The sequence below is a fragment of the Sciurus carolinensis genome, chromosome 13, assembly GCF_902686445.1.
Source record: "Sciurus carolinensis chromosome 13, mSciCar1.2, whole genome shotgun sequence".
In the NCBI taxonomy this organism is placed as follows: Eukaryota; Metazoa; Chordata; class Mammalia; order Rodentia; family Sciuridae; genus Sciurus; species Sciurus carolinensis.
In genome coordinates, this window is record NC_062225.1 from 49,425,604 (window position 1) to 49,451,880 (window position 26,277).

The window sequence follows — 26,277 nt, forward strand, 5'->3', positions numbered from 1 at the left end:
TAAGTTATTTAGAGTCTAAGTTGCTGAGGTTGGTCTAGAATTTGCAATCCTCCTGCCTCAGACTCCCCAGTTGCTGGGATTACAGGTGTGTGCCACTGCATCTGGCTTTTTTTTTTTTTTTTGGTGTTAGAGGCTGAACCCAGGGCTATACATGCTAAGCAGGCACTCTACCAGTGAACTACACCCCCAGTCTCTTATCCCCATTTTTTGTCCTTGTTCAGATACACATGTTCAAAATATGTGCAATGGGATAATAAAGAAAAGAAAGGAACTGAATAATCTGTCATTCATTACATGACGACACTGCTTGTGGACATTTTATTTACTTTAAAATAAATATTGTGCTATAAAACTGTCCAGACCTAAGATCTGAAGTTTATAGTGGACAAGTAAATGGATAGCCAGCACAGTGTGTTTTGTTAGAGTAAATCATTCTAATTCAGAGATTAATCAGCTGTCTACACCAGATACTCTGGGAGTAAACACACTCAAGATGAAGAAATAGATAAAAGTTGAGAGAGAGAAGTAACCTATCACAAGTTAAGTTTCTTTAGATTAACAGTGGTAAAGAAAACTTACCTGTGAGACTACTATGTGCCCATTTTCTAGTTTAATGCCTGGCAGAGAGCAGCTGCTATATAAAGTTTGTTGAAAGGATTTCAGGCATTAGAATTTACATATTTTACAAGATCTCTCATTTAAACAACCTCCTATCAATATCTTTCTTCATTATCTTTACTTCATTAGCTATTTATACATAATTTACATAATACATCTATTATTTAAAATCTTTCAATAAGTACAACCATTATACCACTTGAATGGGCTGGACTCTATATTGCTTGGATGAGATTTATTTCAGAATCACATCATCCAAGCAAAGACATAACACAAATCCATTCATAAGACTCAACAAAAATGAAAAAAGTGAGACAAACGTCTGCCTTAGAAGTTTATCAATAACCTCTTATATACACATACATATTCACAAAGTGGTTTAGAGTCCTTTTATATGATCCTTTAGATGAGGTTCAATGGCTGAGAACGCTATAATGAGACACATGGTCAGAAAGAAATCATGACTTTCAATGATCTTTTTTTCCTTCAGCTTTAATGTCCTTCAGTTGGGGAGAGAAAGAAGTCCATTTTCATCTGCTGTATCTAATATTTTACAGATCACTGGAGATTCAACCTAAAGAAAAAGAACATCAAAGCCATTAAAAAGTTGAACGCTTTATTCAGTATTATTCTGCTAAATGTGAGTCCTTATTTTGACTAAACCATCTAACATTATATCTACAAAATTAAAACAATTTTTAGTCATTCATACAAAATATGAGATAGGTGGAGAAAATATTTTTATTTCTTAAGTAAATAAGGCAAGGGAGAAAAGGTAAAAAGGACAGGAATAAGAGAGAAATACACAGCTAGATCTTATATGTAAAAAATGACAGAATACTATGGAAAAATAATCAGTTGTATTTAAAAGGCAAAGAAAAATGTAACTCAAAGATGGGCCAGATCTTGAAATTATCAGTTATAATAGTTATAAAAAATATGATGAAGCTGGGCATGGTGCTGCATGCCTATAATCCCAGTGACCTGAGAGACTAAAAGTGGGAAGATCACATCAAGGCCAGCCTGGGTAATTTAGCAAGACCCTGTCTCAAAAAAAGACTAGACTGCTTGTCTAGTATGTGAAGTCCTGGGTTCAATCCCCAGTACCAGCAAGTAGGCGTGGGGGGACAATTAGAAAGGTGTATCTTTTGGAGAGGGGGATAAGGTGTGCTTACTGGAAAGAGACATGAGAGAATTTTCTTCAGTGATAGATACCTTGTTTTGGGTGACAGTATATGTTAAAACACATCAAATTCAACACTTAAGATCTATGCATTTTATTTGATGTAAATTAAGCCTCAATAAGACATGTCAGATCTTACAGAAATAGTATGGGCACTATCTATTAAGTCTTGGAATCTAATGAAGTCCTTTCCATACTTAATGCAAAAAATTAAAATGTGGCCCAAAACAGAATTTTTGATTATTTTCTTTTTACTTACCCCAAGAATATACTGACAGGAGTGAGGTTCTAGCATATACACAGTAACAGCATGAGGAGAATCTGATTCTTTACACCTGAAACAGAGAGTACTTTAAGGTACTGCCCAAATGATACAAAGTAAGATTATTTTTAATAGTTATCAGCTTAACCTACAAAGATCCATTCAAGTGAACCAGTATAATTTCATGTAATTCAACTAATATAATTTAGTAAGTATTCATAATTATATTTTATATTTATATAAAACTTTTTTCTGTAGGACATAGGTAAAAGATAAAGGTATAAAGCATGATTTGATAATTCAACTTACTTTAGTTTTACAGTCACCTGTCTTGGTTTGTCAGTTATATCACAAACATCTCCATTCCCATAAAAATGTGACACCATCCTAAATTTGAGAAACACACAAGCTTTACTAAACTAAAAATCTCATTATTCAGTAATAGTAATGGGTAGGGAATAACTGTAACAGGTAGGATAAGAAGATGGTTAGGGTTTTTATGGTTCTTTTACAGGGACAGTCTTACAGATACTATAAGGAGAATATAAGTTAGAGATACTGTATATTGTCTTAATAATAATATATTCAATTTGTATAGTATTTGAAATAAATAGTTAAGGCTAGATCCCCTTAAAAAAAGTTGTTTTAAAAAGTTATCCATTTTCCCAACCCGCTATATTGTTGGTTTTGTGGAACAATTCTTTTTGTTCTCCATCAAGCTCATTCCATTAAAATATTGTACTGCAGGTGATCCAAAAGGCAAGCCTAGGTAGGCCAAGCTATAAATCTCAAATGTGCAATATCCAAAGAAAAGATTTGATTTTGTTAGTTTTACCTTCCTATGCTTCAAAATTTGTTGCACATGATACCATAAACTATTTTTACGTGAAACACATATAAGCATAAAACAGACTATGGAGTATATTAGAGTATTTAAATGTCTATTTCATAATTTTGTTAACATTGATTTTGGATTGCCTGAAAACCAACATTCTGAAAATAACCTCTCAATACCATACAAAGGTGTCATCTGAGAAGAACCAAGAATGAGTATTTAAGCCAGGTACAGTGGTACATGCAGCTTCCCAGCAGTCTGGGAGGCTGAGGCAGGAGGACCACATATTTGAGGTCAGCCTTAGCAACTTAGGGAGACACTGTCTCAAAATAAAATAAAAACAGGGTTGAGGATGCAGCTCAGTGGTAGAACCCTCTGGGTTTGATACCCGGTGCTTGCTCTGTTGCCAAAAAATTTAAAATTCACTGGGTAAGAAACTATAAGAAAAGTTAAAGCTTAGTTTTCCTTGGGAAATGAGATTAATTTACTTATTATATAAAATATACCCACACAGCCCAAGAGACAGATGAGGTAGTTTAAAAAAAAGCTACTGTTCAATTACTTTCAACTGTTATAAAAACTGTATGACAAAGGGTAATTCCAGAGTGTATTTAAATAGAATAATTGAATAAAATAACCTATAAAGGTAAACATTACACATGGAAGAGGCAAATACTTTACAATAATCTCAGTTCTAATGGAAATGTCACTAACACCACTGCCACTCTCATTAGCATATTACCACCATCACAGCCTACGTTTACTGCATGCTCTTGCCAGGCACTGCCCTTTGCGCAAAATACTTCACTTAATGTCATAAGGATCATATGAAACAAATACAATGAGACAGATAAGAGAAATGAGACTTTAACAAGATCATGTAATTTACCTAAGGTAGTGTGAAGAGCCAGCCAGCATTTAAGTCCAGGTAGTCTGGCTCTAGAGACTCTGGTCTTAACTATTAAACAGTGTTGTTTCTCCACAAAAAGGAAACTAATCTAAAAGATGACCCCTGAAAAAACAATGACCTAGGATTTTACTTATGTGTTTATATTTTTATGTTTGTCAGTGTTCTGAGTTTTAAAATGTCTACTCACGTGCAAAGACAAACAAATGTCTTTACCTGACTGTTTGGGTACCATCGTCCTGAAGATGATAGGCTCTAGCAGTATTCTTCTTAGCCCATTCAATATGCTCTTCTTGGTTCCATGTCCCCACAACCACTGAGGTTTTCCCACTATCCTTGTCCTAATACATGAAAAAATATTTATGATAATGCATGCCTGACATCATCAAATAAACATTTATGCTGATGACCTGACCCTTTTACAGGGCCTAGTCCTTATTTTCATCTGCACACAGGATATTTAACTTAGATGCAATGATGTTAGTCAAACTCAGTGAGCAGAAAATTGTCTTCTTCATTTTTTGTTTCTCTGAATAATGATAACCACTTTCTAGTTGGGCTAACTCTAGATGTAGCTATTTTTGACTCTCATATCTTTACTCTCTTCCATCTATCAGTTGTATCAAGTCCTTCCTGGAGAGTTTTTTTTGGCTTCAGATTATTTCTTTACATTTTCACTGCTAGAACCCCTTCCCCATAACCAAAAGTGTAATCTCTCATACCTAGATTATACAATCACATACTACTGTGATTCTTCCCCATCTTGTTTTGTTATTTTTAAAATACTGGGTACTTATATGTATCTTATATGTAGACTTCCTTCTTTCTTCCTTCTTCTTCTTTCTATGTCCTTGCCTTTCTCTTTTTTCTTCCTTCATATTCTAGGTCAGGCAACAATATATTCCTCATTAGTAGAATGAAAAACCCTTTCCATGGCAAATGAAACAGGCAAGACCACTACTCTAATAGAGGCAATTTATTGCCTAATGAAAGATACAGCTATTATACATTTTATTTTTTTCAGTAACTAGATTGTAAGTTCCTAGACAGAGATTAGAGCAGCAAAATGAAGTGTTGAAGAGGTTGGATAGGGAGCAGAACTGCTTGGGTTTGAATTTATTTACTACCTATGTGATTTTAGGCAAGTTACTGAACTATCTTTTTTGTTTCCTCATCCTGGAATTATAATACCTTTGTTATGAGGATTAATGAGATAATATTCATTAAGTTCTTAGTGCCCAGCATAAAGTGAACACCATATATTACTTTTTGGTACTGGGGACCGAACCCAGGGGTACTTTACCATTGAGCTACATCCTAGTCTTATTAAAAATTCTAAATTTTGTGACAGGGTCTCACTAAGTTGCTGAGGATCTTACTAAATGGTTGAGGCTATCCTTGAACTTGCCATCCTTCTGCCTTAGCCTCCTGAATTGCTGGGATTAAAGGTGTGTGCTACCAAGCCTGGTAAGCATTGTATTTATTAGTAACTATTATTTTTTTTTTATCTCCCAAAGCACCTAGCAAATGCCCTCGGAAAACTCTAGGTTATATGACCTTGGTCAAATTAAGTTTGATAAAACCTAGTGTTGTTAAGTGTATGTGAAAACCATCATTTTATTGTGAGTGTTAACTGCTAATCTTCTGGAAAGTAATTTTTCAGTGTGCATATGCTTTGACCTAGCATGTACACTGCTAGAATATACAGGCAAAAGTACAGCAACAGAACTATATAAAAATGTTCACTAAATCACTATTGCTACAAAACTGAATGAACTTAAAGAATGAGATTTGTTGTTGCTGACATGAAAAGATCTGTTTTATTTATTTATATGTGGTACTGAGTATTGAACCCAGGGCCTCACACATGCCAGGCAAGTGCTCTACCACTGAGACACAACTTTAGCCCCACGAAAAGATCTCTAAGATGCTAAGTGAAAAGAAAAAGCACAAAGTAGTGCATAATCCCTGCTGCAGAAATAGAAATATTATACCAAAATTTAAGTGTCTGCATTTTTTTCCTGTAGACAGTTAACTATGAAAATGCTAATAGTAGTTATTTTGGGGAAGTGGGAGGATGGCAGAGAAGAAATTAACTTTTCATCTTAAATTTCTGGCATATACTCCTTCAATTAAAAAATTCATTGAGTATTATATGGGTTATAGTTGAATGGTACTTTATTCTTTTTCTGTAGTAATAAATGGTTTTAGAAAGAAAACAATTGTGAAAAATCAAGAATAAATGGAAAGAATGTTTAAATGAAACTTCTCAGGTTTAAGTGAAGAAAAAATAGCTTTCAAATGCTTTATATGTTTTGGATAATTTAAATGTGGAAGGTGAATTGATCTGTCCCAGTATGATCCTTCTTGGAATTTTTTTTTTTTTTTTTTTTTTATAGCAGGGATTTAACCCAGGGGCGCTCAACCACTGAACTACATCCCCAATTCTTTTTATCTTTCATTTTGAGACAGGGTCTCACTAAATTGCTTAGGGCCTTGCTAAGTTGCTGAGGCTGGCTTTGACACTGCAATCCTCCTGCCTCAGTCTCCCAGGTGGCTGGGATTATAGGCATGTGCCACCATTCCCAGCTCTTCTTGGAATTTAAGATCAGTTTAAAACATCTTGTATGGGAAAACACAATATTTTAAAATTACTAATTATTATATCTTTCAAGGCACGAAAAAGCCTTTTGGAGCAGCCAAGTCAATATTTATGTATGTATGTATGTATGTACGTACTGGGAACTGAACCAGGGGTGTTTTACCACTGAGCAATATCCCCAAAATCCCCAGTTCTTTTTATTTTTTATTTTGAGACAGGGTCTTGCTAAGTTGCTCAGGGCCTCCCTAAATTGTTGAGACTGACTTTGAACTTGTGATTCTCTTGCTACACTTCCTGAGTCATTGGGATTATAGGTGTGCCATCCCACACCTGGCCTAATATTTATTTGTTAATTTTTTTGTGGCACTGTGGCTTGGACCCAGGGGCAAGTGCGTGTTAGGCAAGTGCTCTACCACTGAGTTACATCCCCAGACCTTTTTATTTATTTTGAGACAGGATCTCTCTAAGTTGCTGAGGCTGGCCCTTGATCTTACGATACTCCTGCCTCAACCTCCTTAGTAGCTGGGACTACAAGTGTGTATCAATGTGCCTGGTGAGGCCAATTTTATTAATTAAAGTTTATTTTCGGGGCTTGGGATATAGCTCAGTTCATGGAGTGCTTGCCTGTCAAGCACAAGGTCCTGGGTTCAATCCCCAGCACTACACACACACACAAAAGTTTATTTTCAATGTTTGCCAGTTTATCTTAACAAACAACATACGACAATGACAAAATTATTGGAGCTTGAATCTCAGAATTTAAGCAGGATGGATCAATGTGGGAGAATATACTATTTTTAAAAAAAATAAATAAAAGGAAGAATAAAAGCTTATATATATAAATCTTTTTTTTTGGAACCAGGATTGAACCTAAGGGCGCTTAACAACTGAGCCACATCCCTAGCCCTTTTTATTTTTTATATTGAGACAGGGTCTTGATAAGTTGTTTATTGCTTTGCTAAGTTGCTGAGGCTGGCCTTCAATTTGCAATCCTCCTGCCTCAGCCTCTCAGTCCACTGGGATTATAGGCATGTGCCACCATGCCCAGCTACATGTAAATCTTAAAAACACTTCAAACTTAGATGAAATGGTATCTTCTTTTAGCTGAGAAACTTGCTATATTTACCCAGTTTTACTTATTTATGTGTGTGTGTATGTGTAGTCAAGGGATTAAACCCAGGAGTGTTCTGCCTATGAGTTATATCCCCAAACCTTTTTAAAATTTTATTTGGAGATGTCTTGGTTAGTTGCCCAGGCTTGCCTCAAACTTGTGATCTTCCTGCCTTAGTCACCTGAGTGGCTGGGATTATAGGTATGTGACACTGGCAAATTCTATGGTTAATATACTATTTTGCCATTCACTTTTTAAAGATGAATTATATGAATGATTAATTTTTTGATCAAAGCTAAGGAGGAACAGATACAACAGTTTATCATTCTACCAGGCTCATAGTAATATAAGAATATGAATAGTTAATAAGCAATGTCACTTCAAGAAAACTGATTTAGTTACAATTAGGTTTTTTACTTTCCAAAATTTGGTGATGCTTTGGTTAGTATATGAATATTAAAGCCATCTCATAATTAAAAGTAGTATCAATTTCCCTCCTTTATTCTTTTTTCCCCATAGTACTAGGGATTCAACACAGGGGGGCTGTACTGACTACATCCTTAGCCCTTTTCATTTTGACACAGGGTCTTGCTAAGTTGCCCAGGCTGACCTCAAATTTATGATCCTCCTATCTTAGCCTCCTGGGTAGCTGGGATTACAGGCATGCACCTATATGCCTCGCCTCTCATTTTTCCTACAAAAGATTTTAAAAACTTTAATTTACGGCTGGAAAAGCAGTTTAGGGGCATAGTGCTTGTTTAGCATGCATAAGGCCCTGGGTTCAGTCCCTAGCATTAAAAAACAAGAACAACAAAAAAAAAACTCCTTTAATCTAGTGGTAGAATGATATATAAATGCTATTCTATACCTCATGGTATTGATGCACATGTTTGCCATAGCAGAATTCATATTTCCACCAACCAACACCCTAAAGGAAAGAAAACACAGTATATAAAATTATGCACAGAGAAAGGGGTATTGGGGGCTGACTTAACACTAACCATGATAGTCATGGAAATACAGGTAATTTTTACAACCTGTAATAGCAATAATATGGTTGAAAATTAGAAATAAGAAAAGATAAACACAAAGAATAAATGCTGCAATGCCTTAGTAAATAAGATGAAACAAAAATTCCACTTTTAAATGTATTTCCCACTGGTGCAGGGACAAAAGTTTACCTTTGTAAAGGTAGATGTTAACTTGAGTTTAAATTGTGATCTCTACATAACCAAAATGTAGGACATAAAGTCATTGATGTTCATTCCAGCAATCAACTAGAATCATACATGACTGCCATAGGAAAGGTCAAGTTTTACCCTGAGTAAGGAGACTATATTGGTAATGGATTAGATAATAGAGATGTGGTGTATGAGACTGCACAGAGAAATGTCCATCAGAATCCAACAGAGGATTCTGCCATTCTTCTGTAGACATAAACCTTTTTTGTTTGTTTTTTTGGTACCAGGGATTGAATTCAGGGGCACTTAACCACTGAGTCACATCCCCAGCCCTTTTTTGTATTTTACTTAGAGACAGGGTCTCAATGAGTTGCTTAGGGTCTCACTAAGTTGCTGAAGCTGGCTTTGAACTCACTATTCTCCTGTCTTAGCCTCTGGAGCCACTGGGATTACAGCTGTGCACCACTGTGCCTGGCTGACATAAACCTTTTTTTCAGTGTTGCTAATGCCCACTGATTAAGTAACTGATAGGTAAAAGTTGTCAGATAAATTTTTCAACTGAAGGTCCATGTCTTACCCCATGAAAGCAGTAAGAACCACTTAGGAACTCTTTTATGAGTTGGTCATCAGTCAGTTTGGATATGTGGGTTGTTCCAACTGTGAGCACTGGCTGAGAGCCAATAGCAATAGGTTTGTGGATTGCTGGAAATCTCTCTTCTTTAGTTGACTGCAGCTCTTCCTAAAATTAAGCAGACATGTTTAAGAGATTTTATACCACACTTAATTTTTTTTTCATTTATAACTTACTATTTTTAAACTGTAGCACATTTGGAAAATAAGAGTTCTACTTACTTTAATGTGTTTCAAGAAAACGAACTTTGCAACACTTACTAGTAAAGAAAAAGTGGTATATAAATGTTAGTTTCATCTACCAGTTAGGGATATGGAGACTATTCCAAACATAAAGGGATAATTTCCATTTCATATATTTTGTCTCATTATTCTTACTAGGTACTTTGATACTTATTAGGCTTTGTGTTATTACATTTAGTTTTGAAGAAGTGGTCATTAAGGGTAAAAGAATAATAAACAGGGTAAAGATGGGATGGTTGAGAATGAATATGAATGTTAGGTACAGTTACTAAATTGTAAGAACCTGGTAATTTAGTAGGGGAACCTGAAATTTAGTAGGGAAGAATCAAATGGAGTTTGACCAAGGATTGAAACAGAAAGATTTCACAAAGAGAAAACCCTTGATCAATTCTTAAAACATGACCTATTCTTAAAACATGTGATTTGTGTCTATATCTGTATATATGTTTTATGCCTATGTGTACATGCATGAGGACTTGAGGACGAAGTAAAAGGAAAGATGTTTGACTATACTATTTAAAACTCAAAACTTAAGGAGGCACTATATGGTGGGAACTACAGTTCAGTTCAGTGTGGAACTTAAGTTATAGGTATTAAGAAAAGGTATGCTGTGATCATTTTTTATTTTGGTGCAGAGGATTGAATTCAGGGTCTGACATATGCTACTATTCTGCTCCAGTTCCAGCCCCATGTAATCATATTTTAAGTATTTATTTAGATTTATTTTTATTTAAGTAAAAACATTTTTTTGGTACTGGAAACTGAACCCAGGGGTGCTCTACCACTGAACTATCCCCAGCCCTTTTTTATTTTTGTTTTGAGGCAGAGTCTCATTAAGTTGCCAAGGTTGGTCTTGAACTTGTGATCCTCCCACTTCAGCCTCCTGAGACTCTGGGATTACAGGGGTGCACTACTGTGCCCAGCTTCATCTATGAAGGCTTTTTAAAAATATTCATTTTTTTCAACTGACAGATTAAACACATTTATTCAAAGAAAAGTAAATGAGCTTTTTTCCTGGAACAGTAATTAAAGTTGGGATTTGTGGAGCATTTGGACTGGGTTAAGTTTTAAGCGTCTGTCAGTATTTACATCACTATAAGACCAGAAGAGAATTCTAGTGCAAATCTTCAATATAATCCTCCAAAGCAAACCATGGAATTAATGTTAAGATCATTTTTCTTTTCATCAGATTGACAGTGTTGGTCAGAGTATTCATGATGCAAAAAGTATTCAAGAGGAAGGGATGAAATAGGCCTTTGCTGCCAAGTACTGGTTAGTTAAACCACTGTTAAGTACCCATAGCATACCTGGCATCTTGCAAGGTGCTAGAAACCCCACAGTAAAGAAAGCATACTTTCTTTTGCTCTCTAGTCTAATGTAATAAGCACATGTAAAACAACCAGATTTTGCCATGGAAGTGCTATAATAAAGGACTGATAAAAATTCCTCTTTTCTTGGAGTAATCCAATGGAAATACTGGCTCAATTCCAAAAAAAGTAGCACTGGAATTACTTCTTCTTGTATAAGTTTCAAGGTGAAAGGGAGGGAAGGGAGGAAGCAATAGTACAAAGGAGGAAAACAGTATCTTCAAAGGCAGGGGGCCAGAAAGAACATGATCCTTACAGGGAACTCTTTAAAACATCTGGGATAAAGTGAATGGTGATAAAAGATAAGGCTGAGACCAAATCACAAAGAAGCATGCATTTCATAAACAATGATTTTATCCTTAGGTCTAAATCATGTTAACCACCAAAGATTAAACACATAATCGAAGCTCATTTTAGGAAAAGCATTTCATCAGCTGTGTGGGAAGGATTAGAAAGGGATATGTGAGACCAGTTTCTGGACCAAGGAAATGAGGTCCTGAACTACTGACAGGATTGAAGAGCATTTAGAAGACAACACTGATGGCTCTTAGTGAATGATTAGAGTTAGAGATAAAAGAAGAGATGGTTAAAAAAATGAGAGGTATTTGGCTTGTTCAACTGGGTAGAACTTGGTGCTTTTAAAGCAATGGGGAACATAAGAAAAGGATCAATATGAAAGAGAAAAAAAACGGTAAGTGTGAAATGACTGAAAATTTACATGGCTAGGTCTAAAAGTGAAAAGGGATGAAAAGTGAAGATAGTGTATCACAAGGGGAAAGCAGCATATGGAAGTAGCGAAAGAACAGTGATAAGCTAAAGAATAAACAGTGTAAGAAGGTGGACATAGGGCTGTGGTCTATTTTTCCAAGAGGTTAAGATGGGACAACCACCTACAAAATTAAACTAACAACAATGAGCAGGACATTAAACATTAAAATATTATGAAATTTTGACTATAAGAGAATGTTAAAAATAGTTCCTGAAAAATGTAAGAGTTAGGAAAAGAACTGACATCAATGAAAGGAATTGAAAATTAAAAATTTGTGCTAAAATATATTGTAACTACTATATTATAGGAATCATCAAAATATTGATATATGTTCTGAAATTTGGAAAAGGAAGCACTGAGAAGCTATCATTAGATAATTCTCATACCTCTTTACTTCTCCTAAAAGGCACCCTTAGTATTTCTTCCTGCTGCTCCAACTGTCTCAGAGTGAGGGGTTTAAATGGAGATCCTGGCAGTGATTGGCAAAATATGTCATTCACAGGGGATGCTCTGAACCTATACAGTAAGAACAAAGCATTAAAGCAAAGCACAGAATACTTTAGAGCATGTGTTTAAAATATTAAATGCACATCCTACCTATATTTAGGATGATTGCACAAGAGTGGTGTCAAAATGACAACTTCATATTCACAAGTTGTAACTTCAGCTACTGAAAGAATTTCATGCTTAGATTCAGGATGACATATGTACATCACAGTACTTGATCTGGGCCGGTTCTGTTTCAAACTACAAGGTGTACCATTTCCCATTCCCACAGGATAGTAGGGTGTCATCTGACCTTCGATATTTTTAGTGGGAATCTTAAAAAAGAGAGTATAAAAGACTTTTCATTAGAAATTGAGGTGGGGTTGAAGGTGGAAGAAGCACTTAATATACTAAAGGAAGAAAACTACATTTTACTTATAAACAGAAAGGTAACATTTCTGTATTTTCCAAGTTCATCCTCTAATGTTTTGATTTCTAAGTTCTTATTTGAACAAGTATGTAATTTAATACAGCAAAAAGAAAAATCATTTGATGCTAAAATTGATATTAATTTAATATGCAATTATATAAAGGGCTACAAGATTATGATTAATATGAGTTATCCTTAATGATACAATGTAAGACCTTACTATACACTGAGCTGTTTGTAGCTTTCTTCACTGGATTTACAGTGAATGGCTGTTGAGAGTTTAGATTCTATGAGTATGAAGGTTTATTTATCAAAAATTTGGGGGAGAGAGTAAAAACATTATCTTCTAAAACCGTACTTTAACTCTAAATTATATCTATTCAAGTCAAGCGAAAGAAAAATTAAAATAAGACAAGGTTTATTAAAGAGTTATCTCCCATACTTCACTCTATAAGTACACAAAAAGAATCTAATATAATGAACTTTAAAAAGATTTGTTAATAATATTTCTGAGTAAGCACTTTAGAGGAAGGGATCTCATCTTGCATCCCTTTGGTCCAGTGCCACGTTCAAAATAAATTAATAAATGTTTCCTGGGAAAAATATTTTGAGATTTCCTTGTATGCCACTGTCTGAAATTAGAAATCCTGGGTTTGAAATTTTAAATTTACTGACTTACTAGCTTTATGAATTTGATTAAATTTCACTTTCTATGGCTTATAAAAATAGAATAATAAATAATTGTTGGGAAAATTAAACATTAGCTTTTGTTACATGCTTGGTAGTGTTTGGCTTATAAACTGGGGTTCAACTAATAGTAGTTTTCTGCCTTTACCCTTTTCATACTTTTCCTTTATCATTTCATACTTTGAGTTCCATCTTTCTATCCTTCAGAGTCACAGCAAATTCATATTTTATCTCAGATAGAATGTCAAATTAAAACCTTTTAAAACAGGATTCAAATAGCACTCCTTGAACTATATGGTAGTTAAAAATTGTGATTAGGGGGGCTGGGGATATAGCTCAGTTGGTGGAGTGCTTGCCTTATAAGCTACAAGGCCCTGGGTTCAAATCCCCAGCACCACACACACACACACACAAAATTGTGATTAGGCACTTTGAGGAATCATTCTTTTTAAACAATCCTATTTTTTGCCATTATTTATCCACTTATTTAATAAACATTTATAAAGTACCTATAGTATATTTGATCTGCTTTGCACTATGGGGTGAAAAGATAAAAAACAGATTCTGCTTTTAAGATACTTGCTGTCTGGTAGTTTGTTATTTACATACATAGTTTATCCGTTTTATAAGAAATGGGGAGCAGATGGGAGAAGAAAATACAAAAGCTCTTACTGTAATTTTTTTTTGGTAGTGGGGTGTGTGAACCCAGGGTGCTTTACCAGTCCTTTTTTATTTCAAGACAGGGTCTCACTAAATTGCTTAAAAGGCCTTGCTAAATTGCTGAGACTGGCCTAGAACTTGTGATCCCCTTGCCTCAGTTTCTTGTGTCACTGGGAATACAAGGCCACTGCACCTGGCCTATACCTGTTTTCAATGCTAAGTGGAGGGAACCACTGCTAAGCACTAAAGTGACATACTGGTATTACAGAATCTTTCTTAGATACATCACTGATAGATTTAGGTAAGTGAAGTAAACAGAAGGATCACAATGTAACTTTTCTCAGAAAAATCAATTATTTTGTATATTTTCTTTTACCTAATCCTTGTTGCTTCATAGATAAAGAAGTAAAGGCTATAATCTAATGTCAGTTAAATTGTATAAATCCATACTTCACAAACAATGAATGTTAAGAGTGAAAAATTAACATTTGTCACTTGCCTCATTAGATTTTTCTTTTTCTTCTCCTTCTTGTTCTGTGGAATAATATAACAGAAAGATAAATGTAAAGAATGAGCAGTAACATGTATAACATACAAATGACTAGGTTTTTAACCCATTTTATAATCTTAAGCTTCCTTGTGAAGAAGATCTAAAGTATACATAAGATTTTTGTCTTATTACTTTTATTTTTGGTGATGCAGGGAATTGAATTCAGATCCTTGCACATGCTACATAGGAACCCTACCACTGAGCTACATTCCCAACTCTGTCTTCCTACTTTCAGTTTCCTTGAAATAGTTTTTGTATGAAAGGACAATCTCATCAAATCTTTACATCTTTGCCTAGGAAATAATCAATTTCATGAAGAAAATCTGGTCACAATAATATTCTTTTGAAGCATTTTATCTTAGTGAAAAGTTAAATTAATTGACCAATTTGAGTAACAAAGAATAATGTAAATATTTCAACATTTAAGGGATACATCTATTTCTATGTATAAAAACACTGCTGAAAACAAGCAAAAGACTAACACTATGTAACACTAATATGAATATTCTACTAGATTTTGAAAATTTCATTAATAAGTAGAAAAAAGCATGTTTGTCAAAGTAGAAAATAATGAAAACGAAGACCTCAAAAAAGTTTTCTAAGGGACAGCTCAGAAATGTGTTTTAAAATTCAGTCTCCAAGAATATCTCTTAAATTTCAATTTGAATGTTAATGTTAAACAAAATGCCAGAATTACTATCAAATCACTGTGTAGAGACCAACCTTTTTCAGATAGAAGGTTCTTAGCCAACATATTCCCAAGGTAGTACTCATGAATATTTATTTTCTATATTAAAAAAAAATACAGTAAGTATTTTGCAAATACATTTTTCAGGATACAACTTTAAAACTATCAACTTCATTATGAAACTTCTCATTTTATCATGTTCTACACTTTATGTTTTGAAGAAAAAACATACCTGGCCAGTTTCTTTCTCTTCATGGTACTGTCGAATGTGTTTTCCATGACATACTTCATAAGTCCAATAAGACTCAATCTAAGAAAGATGAATATATTTAAATGTATAAAAGTCATATAACTCAACTGAATTACTTTTTGATATTTTAAGTGTAGTAGATTTCCCCCAAGATTTACAGTAAGGTTTCATTAAATTACACTTAAAATTATGCCTCAGAAAAATGTGAAATTTTTCAAGTCTATTACTTCATTAGCTCTATGTAAGAATTATGTGAAGGAAATGATCTAGACTATACCTGAGTCTATAATAACTACCTGATTTAGGGATAGTTTTCTACATACCTTAAAAATAATAATTAGTATTTTTAATAAAATTCTATTAGGTAAGGAAACTACCTTTGAACTGAAAAACAAAGTAGTTTGATAAATGATGATTTGATATTGGTATTATTGAGAATCTGCTGCATCTACAGTATAGGAATTTAAATGAAGAAAATTCTATTTAAGTAATAATTTTGGTTAGCAACTAACTTAAAATTTGATATAACAAAGTAAAAGAAAATGCAGAAATAATTTCAAGGGTCTACTGGTTGCTGGAAATTTATTTTCTAGTTATCAAATGAACATAAAATACATACTCTGTAGGAACAACTGCTTTGTTTAAATAGTGGTTCCAACAGCTCTCTCGGATTAGGGCCTTTATAATCCTTTTCTTCTTCCTAAGAAAGAACTAGAGTTTAATACTTACAATTTTTTCTAGAACTTCAACCAACTCTGCTGTTTGGGTATTAACTCACTGGTTAAATCACAAATGCTTAGAAATAAAAGAAGAAAAAAGTCAAAATCTTTAACAAGATCCTCTAGTATGCCACTTCTTTCAAATGAATTGAAGTATAAAGTATGGAGCCACAGAAGAATCTTCCATAGCTTTCATCTTTCATCTTTTAAAAAAAGGTTTTAAGTATCAGTTTTCTGAATAATTCTTACAAACCTATTCAGAAATTTTAAGTGCTATAATAAACAAATTCTAGCTATAAAAAAGTCTTAGAATGCTTGAATCTTGTAAAATACACTGGAGAGTGTTAAGATACTTTTTGGTTTCCTATATTTTTACATTTCAGACTTGAATGCCATGTATATGTGTGTGGTTATGTATGTATATATTTGTGTCTTAAAGACATTTTAAACAAAATGAAACAGGTGTCTTGGACAGATTTCAAATCTGAACAAAACTTAAAAGTACTGAGTTTAATGTTTCTATTTTACAGATCACAAAAATATTATATAATTGGCTTAATAATTTTATAGAGTGGAAGAATTGAGTTTCAAATTTGTTCAAGGTTCCACAGCTAACTGTAGCCTATACCTCAGCCTCCTGGCTCCTAGGCTGGTGTCCTTTCCATTTTACCATGCTGCCTCTCCTGTTTCATCTTGAAAGAAGTCATTGCCTTGAAGGATGGATAAGAGGCAGTTAGGGCATTTTAGGAGAAAGAAAAGGGCATGAGCTAAGGTAGTGAGAAAGCATAAGGTACCTATATATTTATTTATAAGAAATTCTTTATAAAAACTATCATATATAATTTTAAAATTATATCATGTTTTAAAACCCTCATTTCTAGAAAAGAAAGCAAGTGTAGAGTTAAATTTTCATCTAAGACATTAATAAATGACTACTAATTTTTCCAAAAGGAACTGCAAAATCAAAGAATTCAGGAACAATAAAAGTGAAATAGACTTTCATGCTAAAACAGAATTACTGAAATCGCATTATTCTATTTTAAAGTACGTGGTTATAATGTTTTGAGTAAATATCTTTGGTAACAGGAATTATCAATATATTTATAAAAGCTTACCTCATCCCCACTTGTCACAAGGGGAAGTATGCATTTATATTTTTCTTTATGTGCAGTTGTCATGATGACATAATTATCTTCTTTATACAAAACTCCAGTTGTGGGCTAGAAATAGAGTAAAAAATAAACACTACTTTCCCCAGTTAAATTTTATTGTATCAAATAAGTTTACTGTATCAAACAAAAGTTCCTCAAACTAATTTATCATTTCAAACAGAAGGTTTTTTTTTTGTTTGTTTGTTTTTAAATTAGGGATTGAACCTGGGGCACTTAATCAGTAAACTACATCCTCAGTCCTTTATTTTTATGATTTTTAAAAAAATCTTGAGAAAGGGTCTAAGTTGCTTAGGGCCTTGGAACTTGTGATCCTGCTGTCTCAGCCTCTTGAGTCACTGGGCTTATGTGGCTCAAGAGATTTTTAACACACATTTTCAAAGGCAGGGTAAACGGTCTTACAACGTTAAGTAACAAACTTTATCCTGATGTTACAACATAACAGGAGAAAAATCTAGAGCCTCATATATGCTTATCACTTATCAACTACTGGGCTACACCCTGAGCCAGAGACATGAACATTCACAGAAGCACCATAACTTTATTGCTTCTATTAGCAATTATAATCTATATGCGCTTTATTCTGAATTCTATTGGATGATATATGTGAATATAATGTAATATAGTATTTTTCATATTTGGAGAATTTATAAATTTATCCATAAATAAATTTCTGTAAAAAGAACAATCACTATAGATCCTCTGTGCTAACCTAACTTCTTAACATATTTATCAGGAATCAGCAAACTTCCTCTATGAAGAACCAGTTAATAAAAATTTAGGTTTTGTGGGTCACATAGTCTCTCTTATAACTCTGTCACTTTAGCAACAAAGGACATAGATAATATGTAAACAAATAGGCATGGCTGTGTTCTAATAAAACATTTTAAGACCAGATGGTGGGACAGTACAATAGCTGTAGTTTGTTTATTCCTGGCACACATCAATGAAACTGTCTTTAAAGTTTTCTACACTATAAAACCAAATTCACATTGGTTCATATGAACTGATATAATTCAAATGAACACTTCAATTAATAAAGCTGATGGTATTTTACTAAAAAGAAAGCTCTGCTTTCTGATACATATTCCATGATAATTCAATTCTCTCTTGACTTTTCTCTTCTTACAGTATGGAAGGAAAGAACTATTTCTTAAGTACCTCTATTCTTTTCTAGTTGAACCATAACAACTCTAAACTACAGTGAAATGAGTACTACTTGGAACCAATGTAGGTTATCTTCAACACAAATGCGAATAAAGGCAATGTTTTCCCAAGACAATAAAACAAACAAAAAAAGCAGCCTTAGCTCTATCCTTTGTATAAAATGGCACATATTTGCACATAACCTCTGAACATTCTCCTTTATACTTCAAATTATCTCTAAATAACTTATAACATTAAGTAAACAGTTGTTATATTGTTTAGGGAATGATAAGAAGGAAAAAAGTCTGTATACATGTTCAGTACAGATCCATTTTTTCCCCTGAATATTTCTGATTCAAGGTTGGCTGATTCTATGGATGCAGAACCCTGACTGTACCATTTATTACATTTACATTTATTAATCCTCAAAACAATCATTATATTCATTTCAACAGGAAAGGCCAGAGGCCAGAGCACTAACAATCTGTCCAAGGTAACACAGCAAGAAGGAGCAGAGCTCAGAGAAGCCAAGTGGATTGTCTCCATATTCTGTGTGCTTATAACTGTTTAAACATATTCACATCAGTTTTTATTAACTTTATAGACTTCTGTTTTATGGTCAAGGATTATTGTTTAAAAGACCATTGTAGGAGATAAGGGAATCAGAGAAATTGGGAAGTAAGAGCTGCAAAGCCAAATTGATGATGAAGGAATTCTTATATTCATTTGGGCCAACAATTTGCTGTTAGGACATAATATTTGCTGGGAATGGTGGCGCATGCCTGTAATCCCAGGGACTTGGGAGGCTGAGGTAGGAGGATTGAAAAGTTCAAAGTCAGTTTCAGCAACTCAGCAAGGCCCAAAGCAACTTAGTGAGACCCTGTCTCTAAATAAAGTACAAAAAAGGGTTGGGGATGTGGCTCAGTGGTTGAGCACCCCTGGGTTCAAACACTGGTACAAAAAAACAAAACAAAACAAAACAAAAAAACCCAAAATTCCAGAATACATGATCAGCTGTGCAAAGCATGACTTCCATTTACTTAGCAATGGAAGACCTGAGTCTTGTCAAATCATTCTTATACAGTAGTGAAGGCAGACAGAAGTTAAGTGACTTAAATGTATGTATGTCTATTTGTGAAGTACCTGCAACTCTGATTTTCACAGCTGAATTCGATAGTAGTATTGACTGGCTTACTAAAATGTTCATCTCAATGCTAATAATGGAAAAAGGAACTGCTTGTTTGGAACTCTAGCAAAGAAAGACAATTCTTTTATTTTTTGTAGTACTAGGGACTGAACCCCGGTCACTGTACTGCTGAGTCACATTCTCAGCCCTTTTTGCTTTATTTATTATTTTGGAACTGGGGATTGAACCCAGTGGTGCTTTGCAACTGGACAACATCCCCAACCCTTTTTAATTTTGAGACAGGGCCTCACTAAGTGGCTGAGGCTGGCCTCAAACTTGCTATCCTTTTTTTCTCAGTCTCAAGAGTTGCTTAGATTATAGATGTGTGCCACCACTTTGGCATCCTTTTTATTTTTTATTTCAAGACAGGGTCTTGCTAAATTGCTGAGACTGGTCTTGAACTTGCAATCCTCTTGCCTTGGTCTCCAGAGTCTCTAGGACTACAAGTATGTGCCATCACACCTGGTTTGGAAGACATTTCTTTCTTTCTTTCTTTTTTTGTACCAGGTATTGAACCCAGGGGCACTTAACCACTGAGCCATATTCCCTGCCCTTTTTTATTCTGAGAAAGGGTCTGAAAAGTTGTTGAGGCTGGCTTTGAACTTGCACTCCTCCTGCCTCAGCCTCCGGAATTGCTGGGATTACAGACATGTGCCACTGTACTCAGCAGGGAAGACATTCTTTAAAAAAAAATTTTTTTTTCTTTTAGTTGTAGATGGACACAGTATCTTATAGCCCCAGCACCAGGAGGACATTTCTTGATGCAACAATTTATCTTTCATTAGTTTAGGAAGGGCTATTTTTCTCTTCAATAAAATTTACCAAATAGCAATTCCGCCTGAAAACTCTTTGCTGAAATAGTGAGTCACATTTTGGGATCACAAGGTATAGTTTTAATCAATACTACTCTACTTTTTGGTAATAGAAATTACTGAAAAAAAAAAAAAAACTATGCTGTGATTTTCTAAGTTAAATTTTTTATGATATACTATTAAAATGCCTCCTTATAGCTGAGTGCAGTGGCACATACCTATAATCCCAGTGACTCAGGAGGCTAAGGCAGGAGGACAGCAAGTTCTAGGATATCTTCAGCAATTTAGGAAGATTGTGCATTAAAATAAAAAATAAAAAGGACTGGGGGCCGGGTGTGGTGATACATGCCTGTAATCCCAGCAGCTCAGGAGGATCATGAGTTCAAAGCCCCTCAGCAACTTAGTGAGGCCCTGAGCAACTGAGACCCTGTCTCTAAATAAAATACAAAAAAGGGCTGGAGATGTGGCTTTGTGGTTGAGTGCTTCTGGATTCAGTCCCCAGTACCAAAAAAAAAAAAAAAAAAAGACTGGGGATGTAGCTTAGTGGTAAAGCAACACTGGGGGTTCAATCCCTAACACCTAAATAAATAAATAAATAAACAAATAAATAAAATTCTAAATGTATAGCATTATGGATAGTATAAAACTTTATATAACTTAAAAGATGGTATCTTCAATGTAAGTGGTATATATACTAGTGATTTAATAGAAAATCAAATTTTAATATGGTGAAATTAATAAAAGAGTGGGGTACTTTAAAGTAACTTTTAAAACTTTTGTATGTGAGAAATTCCTCATGTTTGACATGGTCTGTAGGGATCAAGAATGCTAGAGGATTAGAAGGAAAATTTCTTTCCTGAGATAGGATGTAAAATATAGTCAGTGACACAACCTGTCAATATATATGAAATGTTATTATCCACAGGGTCTGTCACATTCTTAGCTAGTGCTCGGGGAATTTTTTCAATAGAAATACACTCTATATTAACTGTTAGATTTATTTTGTGGTTTACTTTGATGAAATCCATGAATTCTATGAAATAACAAAAATTTGAATACGTTAATGACAGAGATGACAATTTCAGAAGAAAAATATATACACAAAAAGTTAATGCTTAAAAACCAGTAAGTAAAGTATATCATAATTATTAGTTATTATAAACATGAAAACATTTACACTATTTTGGTGCTTAATACTGTTTCTAAGTGAATATGAAAGCAAGATTATAAAACATTTGTTTTGATATATCTGGATGGGATCATAATTTAAAGCAGATGAGAATTTTAGAGCTTAAAAAAAAAAATCTTCTAATCCAGTCTCTTCCAATTTCAGATGGTAGAGAGGCAAAGGACCTTATCCTAGTTCATACAGCTGCTTAGTTATATATAAATGTCCAACCAACTGGCCCATAAAAAAAAAATGGCAGCACCAGGTGAGGACGGCAGTTGTTCAACTAAATAAAAATATTAAAACAATTTCAAAAGACCTATGATAATAACTCTTAAGGTTTATTTCTGCATGAGGGTTATAGACATTTTGCCACATTCACAGATGAATGTCTCTAGATTTTTCTTAAAATGACTCAGACTTAACCCCAAGTCCTCAAATGTGTCCACCTTAGATTATACAGTATTGCCAAAGAAAAACAAAAACAAAATTTCAAAATAAAATTGATAGACACGTGAAACATTGGTATAGCATACACTATGACTGATCATTTTCCATAATTCTTTTTTCAGCCAGCAAACACCAGTTCCATAAAGAAAACTGAATTACAATTTGGTAGTAACCTCTAAAAAGGCTAGATTTAGTCATCCACGTACGTGGGTCAGTAAGTTTTCAGATCTGCATATAAGCATGCTTTTTTCAAACACGGGTAGAAGAATAAAAAATTTTAATGACTTTCTTTAAACATTTATCATGTTCATTCCAAGTGTGCTTTTTGGAAAAAAACGAGTAAGGTTGGACTAAAGTATTATCACCCCAACCCTCCTAAGGTTGTATCTGATTTATAACAAAATTTTATAAACGTCTTTTAATACTGAATATCAATATTTTATTGCATTAATACAAAGATAAACCTGACTTTTCAGTTAAATGTTTATCTAGGTAAATTTGAGAATCATTGAGTAACTAGGACTGAACACAAGGGTGGAGAAACAAGCCAAGTGTGAAATACAGTATAAGCAAAAATGAAATTTGCAAATAGAAAGCTAAGTGGTAATGAACACATTTGCCTTGTAAATAATGCCTCCCCCTCCAGTGCTGGGGATTCAACCCAGGGCCTTGTGCATGCTAGGCACTCTAGGACTGAGCTATACTGCCCTTCTTAACTTGGTAAATCCTATTTTGATATTATAGTACCGCTATTAAAGTCTCAATGAAACAGTAACAGGGTAATATAAGGAAACAGTCTCCCAACTTGAATGACTGCAGGTAATAAGAATTTTTTAAACGTCAGCTTTTTCCGGGACTTCAACTGGAAATAAATGAATTAACTACTACACGGTGTCACAGGAGCACAATTTTTATTGGTCTATAGTAGCTACAGGTGAACAGGAAGACAGTCCACTTGCCCCAAAAGGAATTCTCATTCCAGTAGGGTTATAAACATGTGCTTCACTGTATGAAAATTCATCATAAAATCTCATCTTATGAGATCTTAAATAACAGTCGTAAAACTGCAAAGGGTATTTCACATAGAGGGTTGTTAACATCTCACTGCCAAATGGCCCTTTAGGAAACAACTTGTAGGGGAGAAGGTTCCTCTGGAGCTGTGCGTTTGTGTATGTTTGGGTGTGCAAGACAGGAAGAACGAAAAGGAGAGGGAACTTGAGTTTGCGATAGGGTTGTGTCCTGAAGGAAGGCTGCTGATGATGGAAGAGCTGCAGTTGATCCCACAAAGGAAAGATGAAGTGTGCCTGACGTGATTATAAGAAAGCTTTTTCCACACGGCGGGAGTGTTGGGAAGCAAGGTCTGCTGCGGCAGGATTAAAAAAAGGGAGAGCAAGTGATTGCTGGATCGCTAACGTTTAGCAAGGAGGGCACATCCACATAATGTGCTGTATGAATGAATGGATGTATGAACGCGGGGCAGAGAAAACTTGGATTTGAGGAAGGTAAGCGCCTGAAGAAGAGGTTCTGCGGGGGGAAAAGGAAAGGAAACCGAAGGATGGGGTCGAACCCTTAGTGTCAGAAAGGCGAGAGAAGGCTGCGGGATTCGCGAGGGCACTGACCAGAGAGAACTCGGTGCCGGGCCAGTTGACTCGGAAAGGGATATCATCGCTGAGCTGGGGAAGCGCTCGGCCGCCGCCGGACGCCTCCAGGAGGCCGCAGAGGACCAGTAACACTGGCCCTCCCGGGACCAGACTCCGCACGCCGCCGCCTCCTTCCTCCATCCTCCGCCGCCGCTTTCTCCAGCCGCCACCACAACCTCCTCTGCCCAAAGAGAAGAGGAGGAGGAGGAGGAGGTGGAGGAGGAGGCGGCGGGACTACAAAGCGTCCTGGGAGCCTGGGACCCAACCGCCGCCACGTCTTCTTCCGGAGAGCCCGGCAACGCCGCCTCCGCCCCCTTGGGCCTCTAGCCACCGTTTCCGGGGCAGGAGGCATATCAACATCCGGGGCCGAGGAGCGATCTGCCTACGGAAGCCGGGACGCCGGCCGCGTTTCTGTGGTTTCCTACAACTGCAACCTGGCGGTGGTGCTGGAATGTGGTGGGCTTTGGGGACCTGACGCTCAGTGAGTTGGTCTCAGATCAGCCTTTTCGGCAAAAAAGTGGCCGCACGGCGAACTGGTGAGTTTTAGTGGCACCGGCTGCTCCTTTTGGCCTCCTACTCGACTCTCCAAGTGGGTGGGCGGTGGCTTGGCCCGCACTGTTGTGAGAGCGGGAAGAGTGTGAGCCGAGCGAGTGCTGTTCCCAAGATGAGAAAATTTTAGGTAGCGATGGGAGGTGGAAGGGACTGTTTCCTCCCTCATCTACACTTACTTTGCTTTTCTTTTCCTATTTGTACACTCGCCTTTCCCTCCTGAAGCTTCTCTCCGCCTCTTCTGCTGTGGGCTGTGGTCATTTAGGTACTTAGTAGCTTCTGATCATGCAGGGCGGTTTGTTCAGCTTCTGCTGCCCTGTGTTTAGGGAAACCTGCTGTCCCCCACGACAAGAATACTGTGGTCCTCCAGGGTTGGCATGGACCGAGACTGGTGGGGGAAGGCAACCAGACATTGCAATCCCCGCATTTTTACCTCATGTGGGGCTCCTCCATCCCAGGATTGAAATGTTGGGTGGTTATTTTTATCATGGAAGCTGATAAATTTCTTTATATAGTGGTCAGGGCCAGGCGAATGTGAAGTTATGAGCAGGTCGTGTCAGACTCATTCCAAAATTAGAAAGTCTTGGTTTCTTCTACCTCTCTTTAAAAAAATTTTACATTATCCGTTTTAATCTCCACCATGATAGGTTGTACAGTGTTGGTCATTGTCCTGCTGGAGAGTGGGAGAAGCTAGACTGTCGTGCTAAATTTGTTAAAGACTACTTGGACCTCTTCTCCAAATTTAGACTAAACAAAAAAGGAAGAGTAGTCCATCTTTCATCTCTATAACTTTTCTTTTAGCAGTATTAAAGACAACCCCTAGTGTTCCAGAACCGATTGTTGTTCATTGATTTACTTAGCACTTCATGCTCATGTGTGTGTCTGACCATTAAGATTGGTAAAAAGGGCACAGTTCAGCAAGGTAGATTGAACAAATGATTGCAAACTAGTGTAGTAAATTAGTTAACATTAATAAATAACATTAATGTTAATAAATTAGTTAACATTTATTTAAACATTTACTCTGTGCTAAGTACTAATATAAGAACTGACTAAGTATTATGTCATAACCTCTATGAGGCAGGTACTATAGATTATACAGTTTAGGGATATTAGGGTAGAGATAAAAAGAAGGAAGTGAGAAACTTGGGTTGGTTGGAAAGACTTCCTAGGAGAGATGACTATACAACTGGGGTTTTAAGAATTTACAGGAGTTTGTTAGGCAGATGGGGAAGTGCATTTTAAGTGTAGTTGACCTAGATGGTCCATTAGGGCTCTTCTAGGATGGGTAAGATGGAATCAGCCGCAGGAGACTGGTACTATGGAGGAAGAGGGGGTCAGTTCAGAGAAGATTGCATAGGTCTTGTGGAAGTGTGTGCACTTTATTCAGTAGGTCAGACCTTCTGTTTTACATTGTAATCACCTGAGGTGACACCTGTTTCTCAAATATACAAAGTGTATAAAGAATAATTCCAAGTGAATTAAGTATTCATTTATTTATTTTAATTAATTAATTAATTAATTATTTTTGGGTGCTGGGGATCGAACCCAGGGCCTTGTGCTTACAAGGCAAGCACTCTACCGACTGAGCTATCTCCCCAGCCCCTTAATTTATTTTTTGTGGAGTGTTGGGTATCAAACCTGGTGTCTTGTGCAGGCAAGCGATGTATCACTGAGCTATGCCCTAGCCTGGATTAAATGTTTAAATGAACAATAACAAAAAAAAAAATAGAAAACTTAGGGGAGTATTTGAATAATATTGGTGTTAAGATAGGAAATCCTTAAACCAGGGAAGAAAAAAAGTGTTTCTGACCAATAAAAATGAAATATTTTTGTATGACTCTGTTTTACTCTTTGGGACTACAGAGATTGACTCTGCTGTCAGTGGAGCTTATGATTAAGTAAGAGGACTTAATGGTTTCTGGCATAAATAAATGCTGCAGAGAAACTAAAGTCAGGACTGGGGATATAGCTCAGTT

The 26,277-nt window shown here is 35.6% G+C and overlaps 2 protein-coding genes across 2 annotated transcripts in view; one reads left to right on the forward strand and one right to left on the reverse strand.

The window, feature by feature from the left end:
- Positions 1-939: 939 nt before the first annotated feature.
- Erlec1 (endoplasmic reticulum lectin 1) lies at positions 940-24,059 on the reverse strand. The gene is made up of 14 exons (XM_047521855.1): positions 23,729-24,059; positions 17,294-17,398; positions 16,079-16,159; positions 15,442-15,519; positions 15,245-15,308; positions 14,471-14,505; positions 12,306-12,529; positions 12,095-12,224; positions 9,277-9,438; positions 8,387-8,446; positions 4,022-4,146; positions 2,373-2,450; positions 2,061-2,136; positions 940-1,192 (listed from the first exon to the last, which is right to left on the reverse strand). Exons 1-14 carry the CDS (start codon positions 23,888-23,890, stop codon positions 1,121-1,123), a joined length of 1,452 nt encoding a protein of 483 aa, XP_047377811.1. The 5' UTR covers positions 23,891-24,059; the 3' UTR covers positions 940-1,120.
- A 67-nt stretch (positions 24,060-24,126) lies between these two features.
- Positions 24,127-26,277, forward strand: part of Asb3 (ankyrin repeat and SOCS box containing 3) — a 97,958-nt gene continuing 95,807 nt past the window's right edge. The window contains 1 exon segment of the mRNA XM_047521851.1: positions 24,127-24,285. The gene's annotated coding sequence lies outside the window, so the exon portion shown is untranslated.

Coding starts and splice junctions, on each gene's coding strand:
- Erlec1 (XM_047521855.1), bottom strand. CDS start 23,890: ATGGAGGAAGGAGGCGGCGGCGTGCGGAGTCTGGTCCCGGGAGGGCCA. Junction 17,399..23,728: donor CCGGCACCGAGTTCTCTCTG/GTCAGTGCCCTC, acceptor CTCTATTTCTAG/CCCACAACTGGAGTTTTGTA. Junction 8,447..9,276: donor GTTCTTACTGCTTTCATGGG/GTAAGACATGGA, acceptor TCTTTCCTTTAG/GGTGTTGGTTGGTGGAAATA.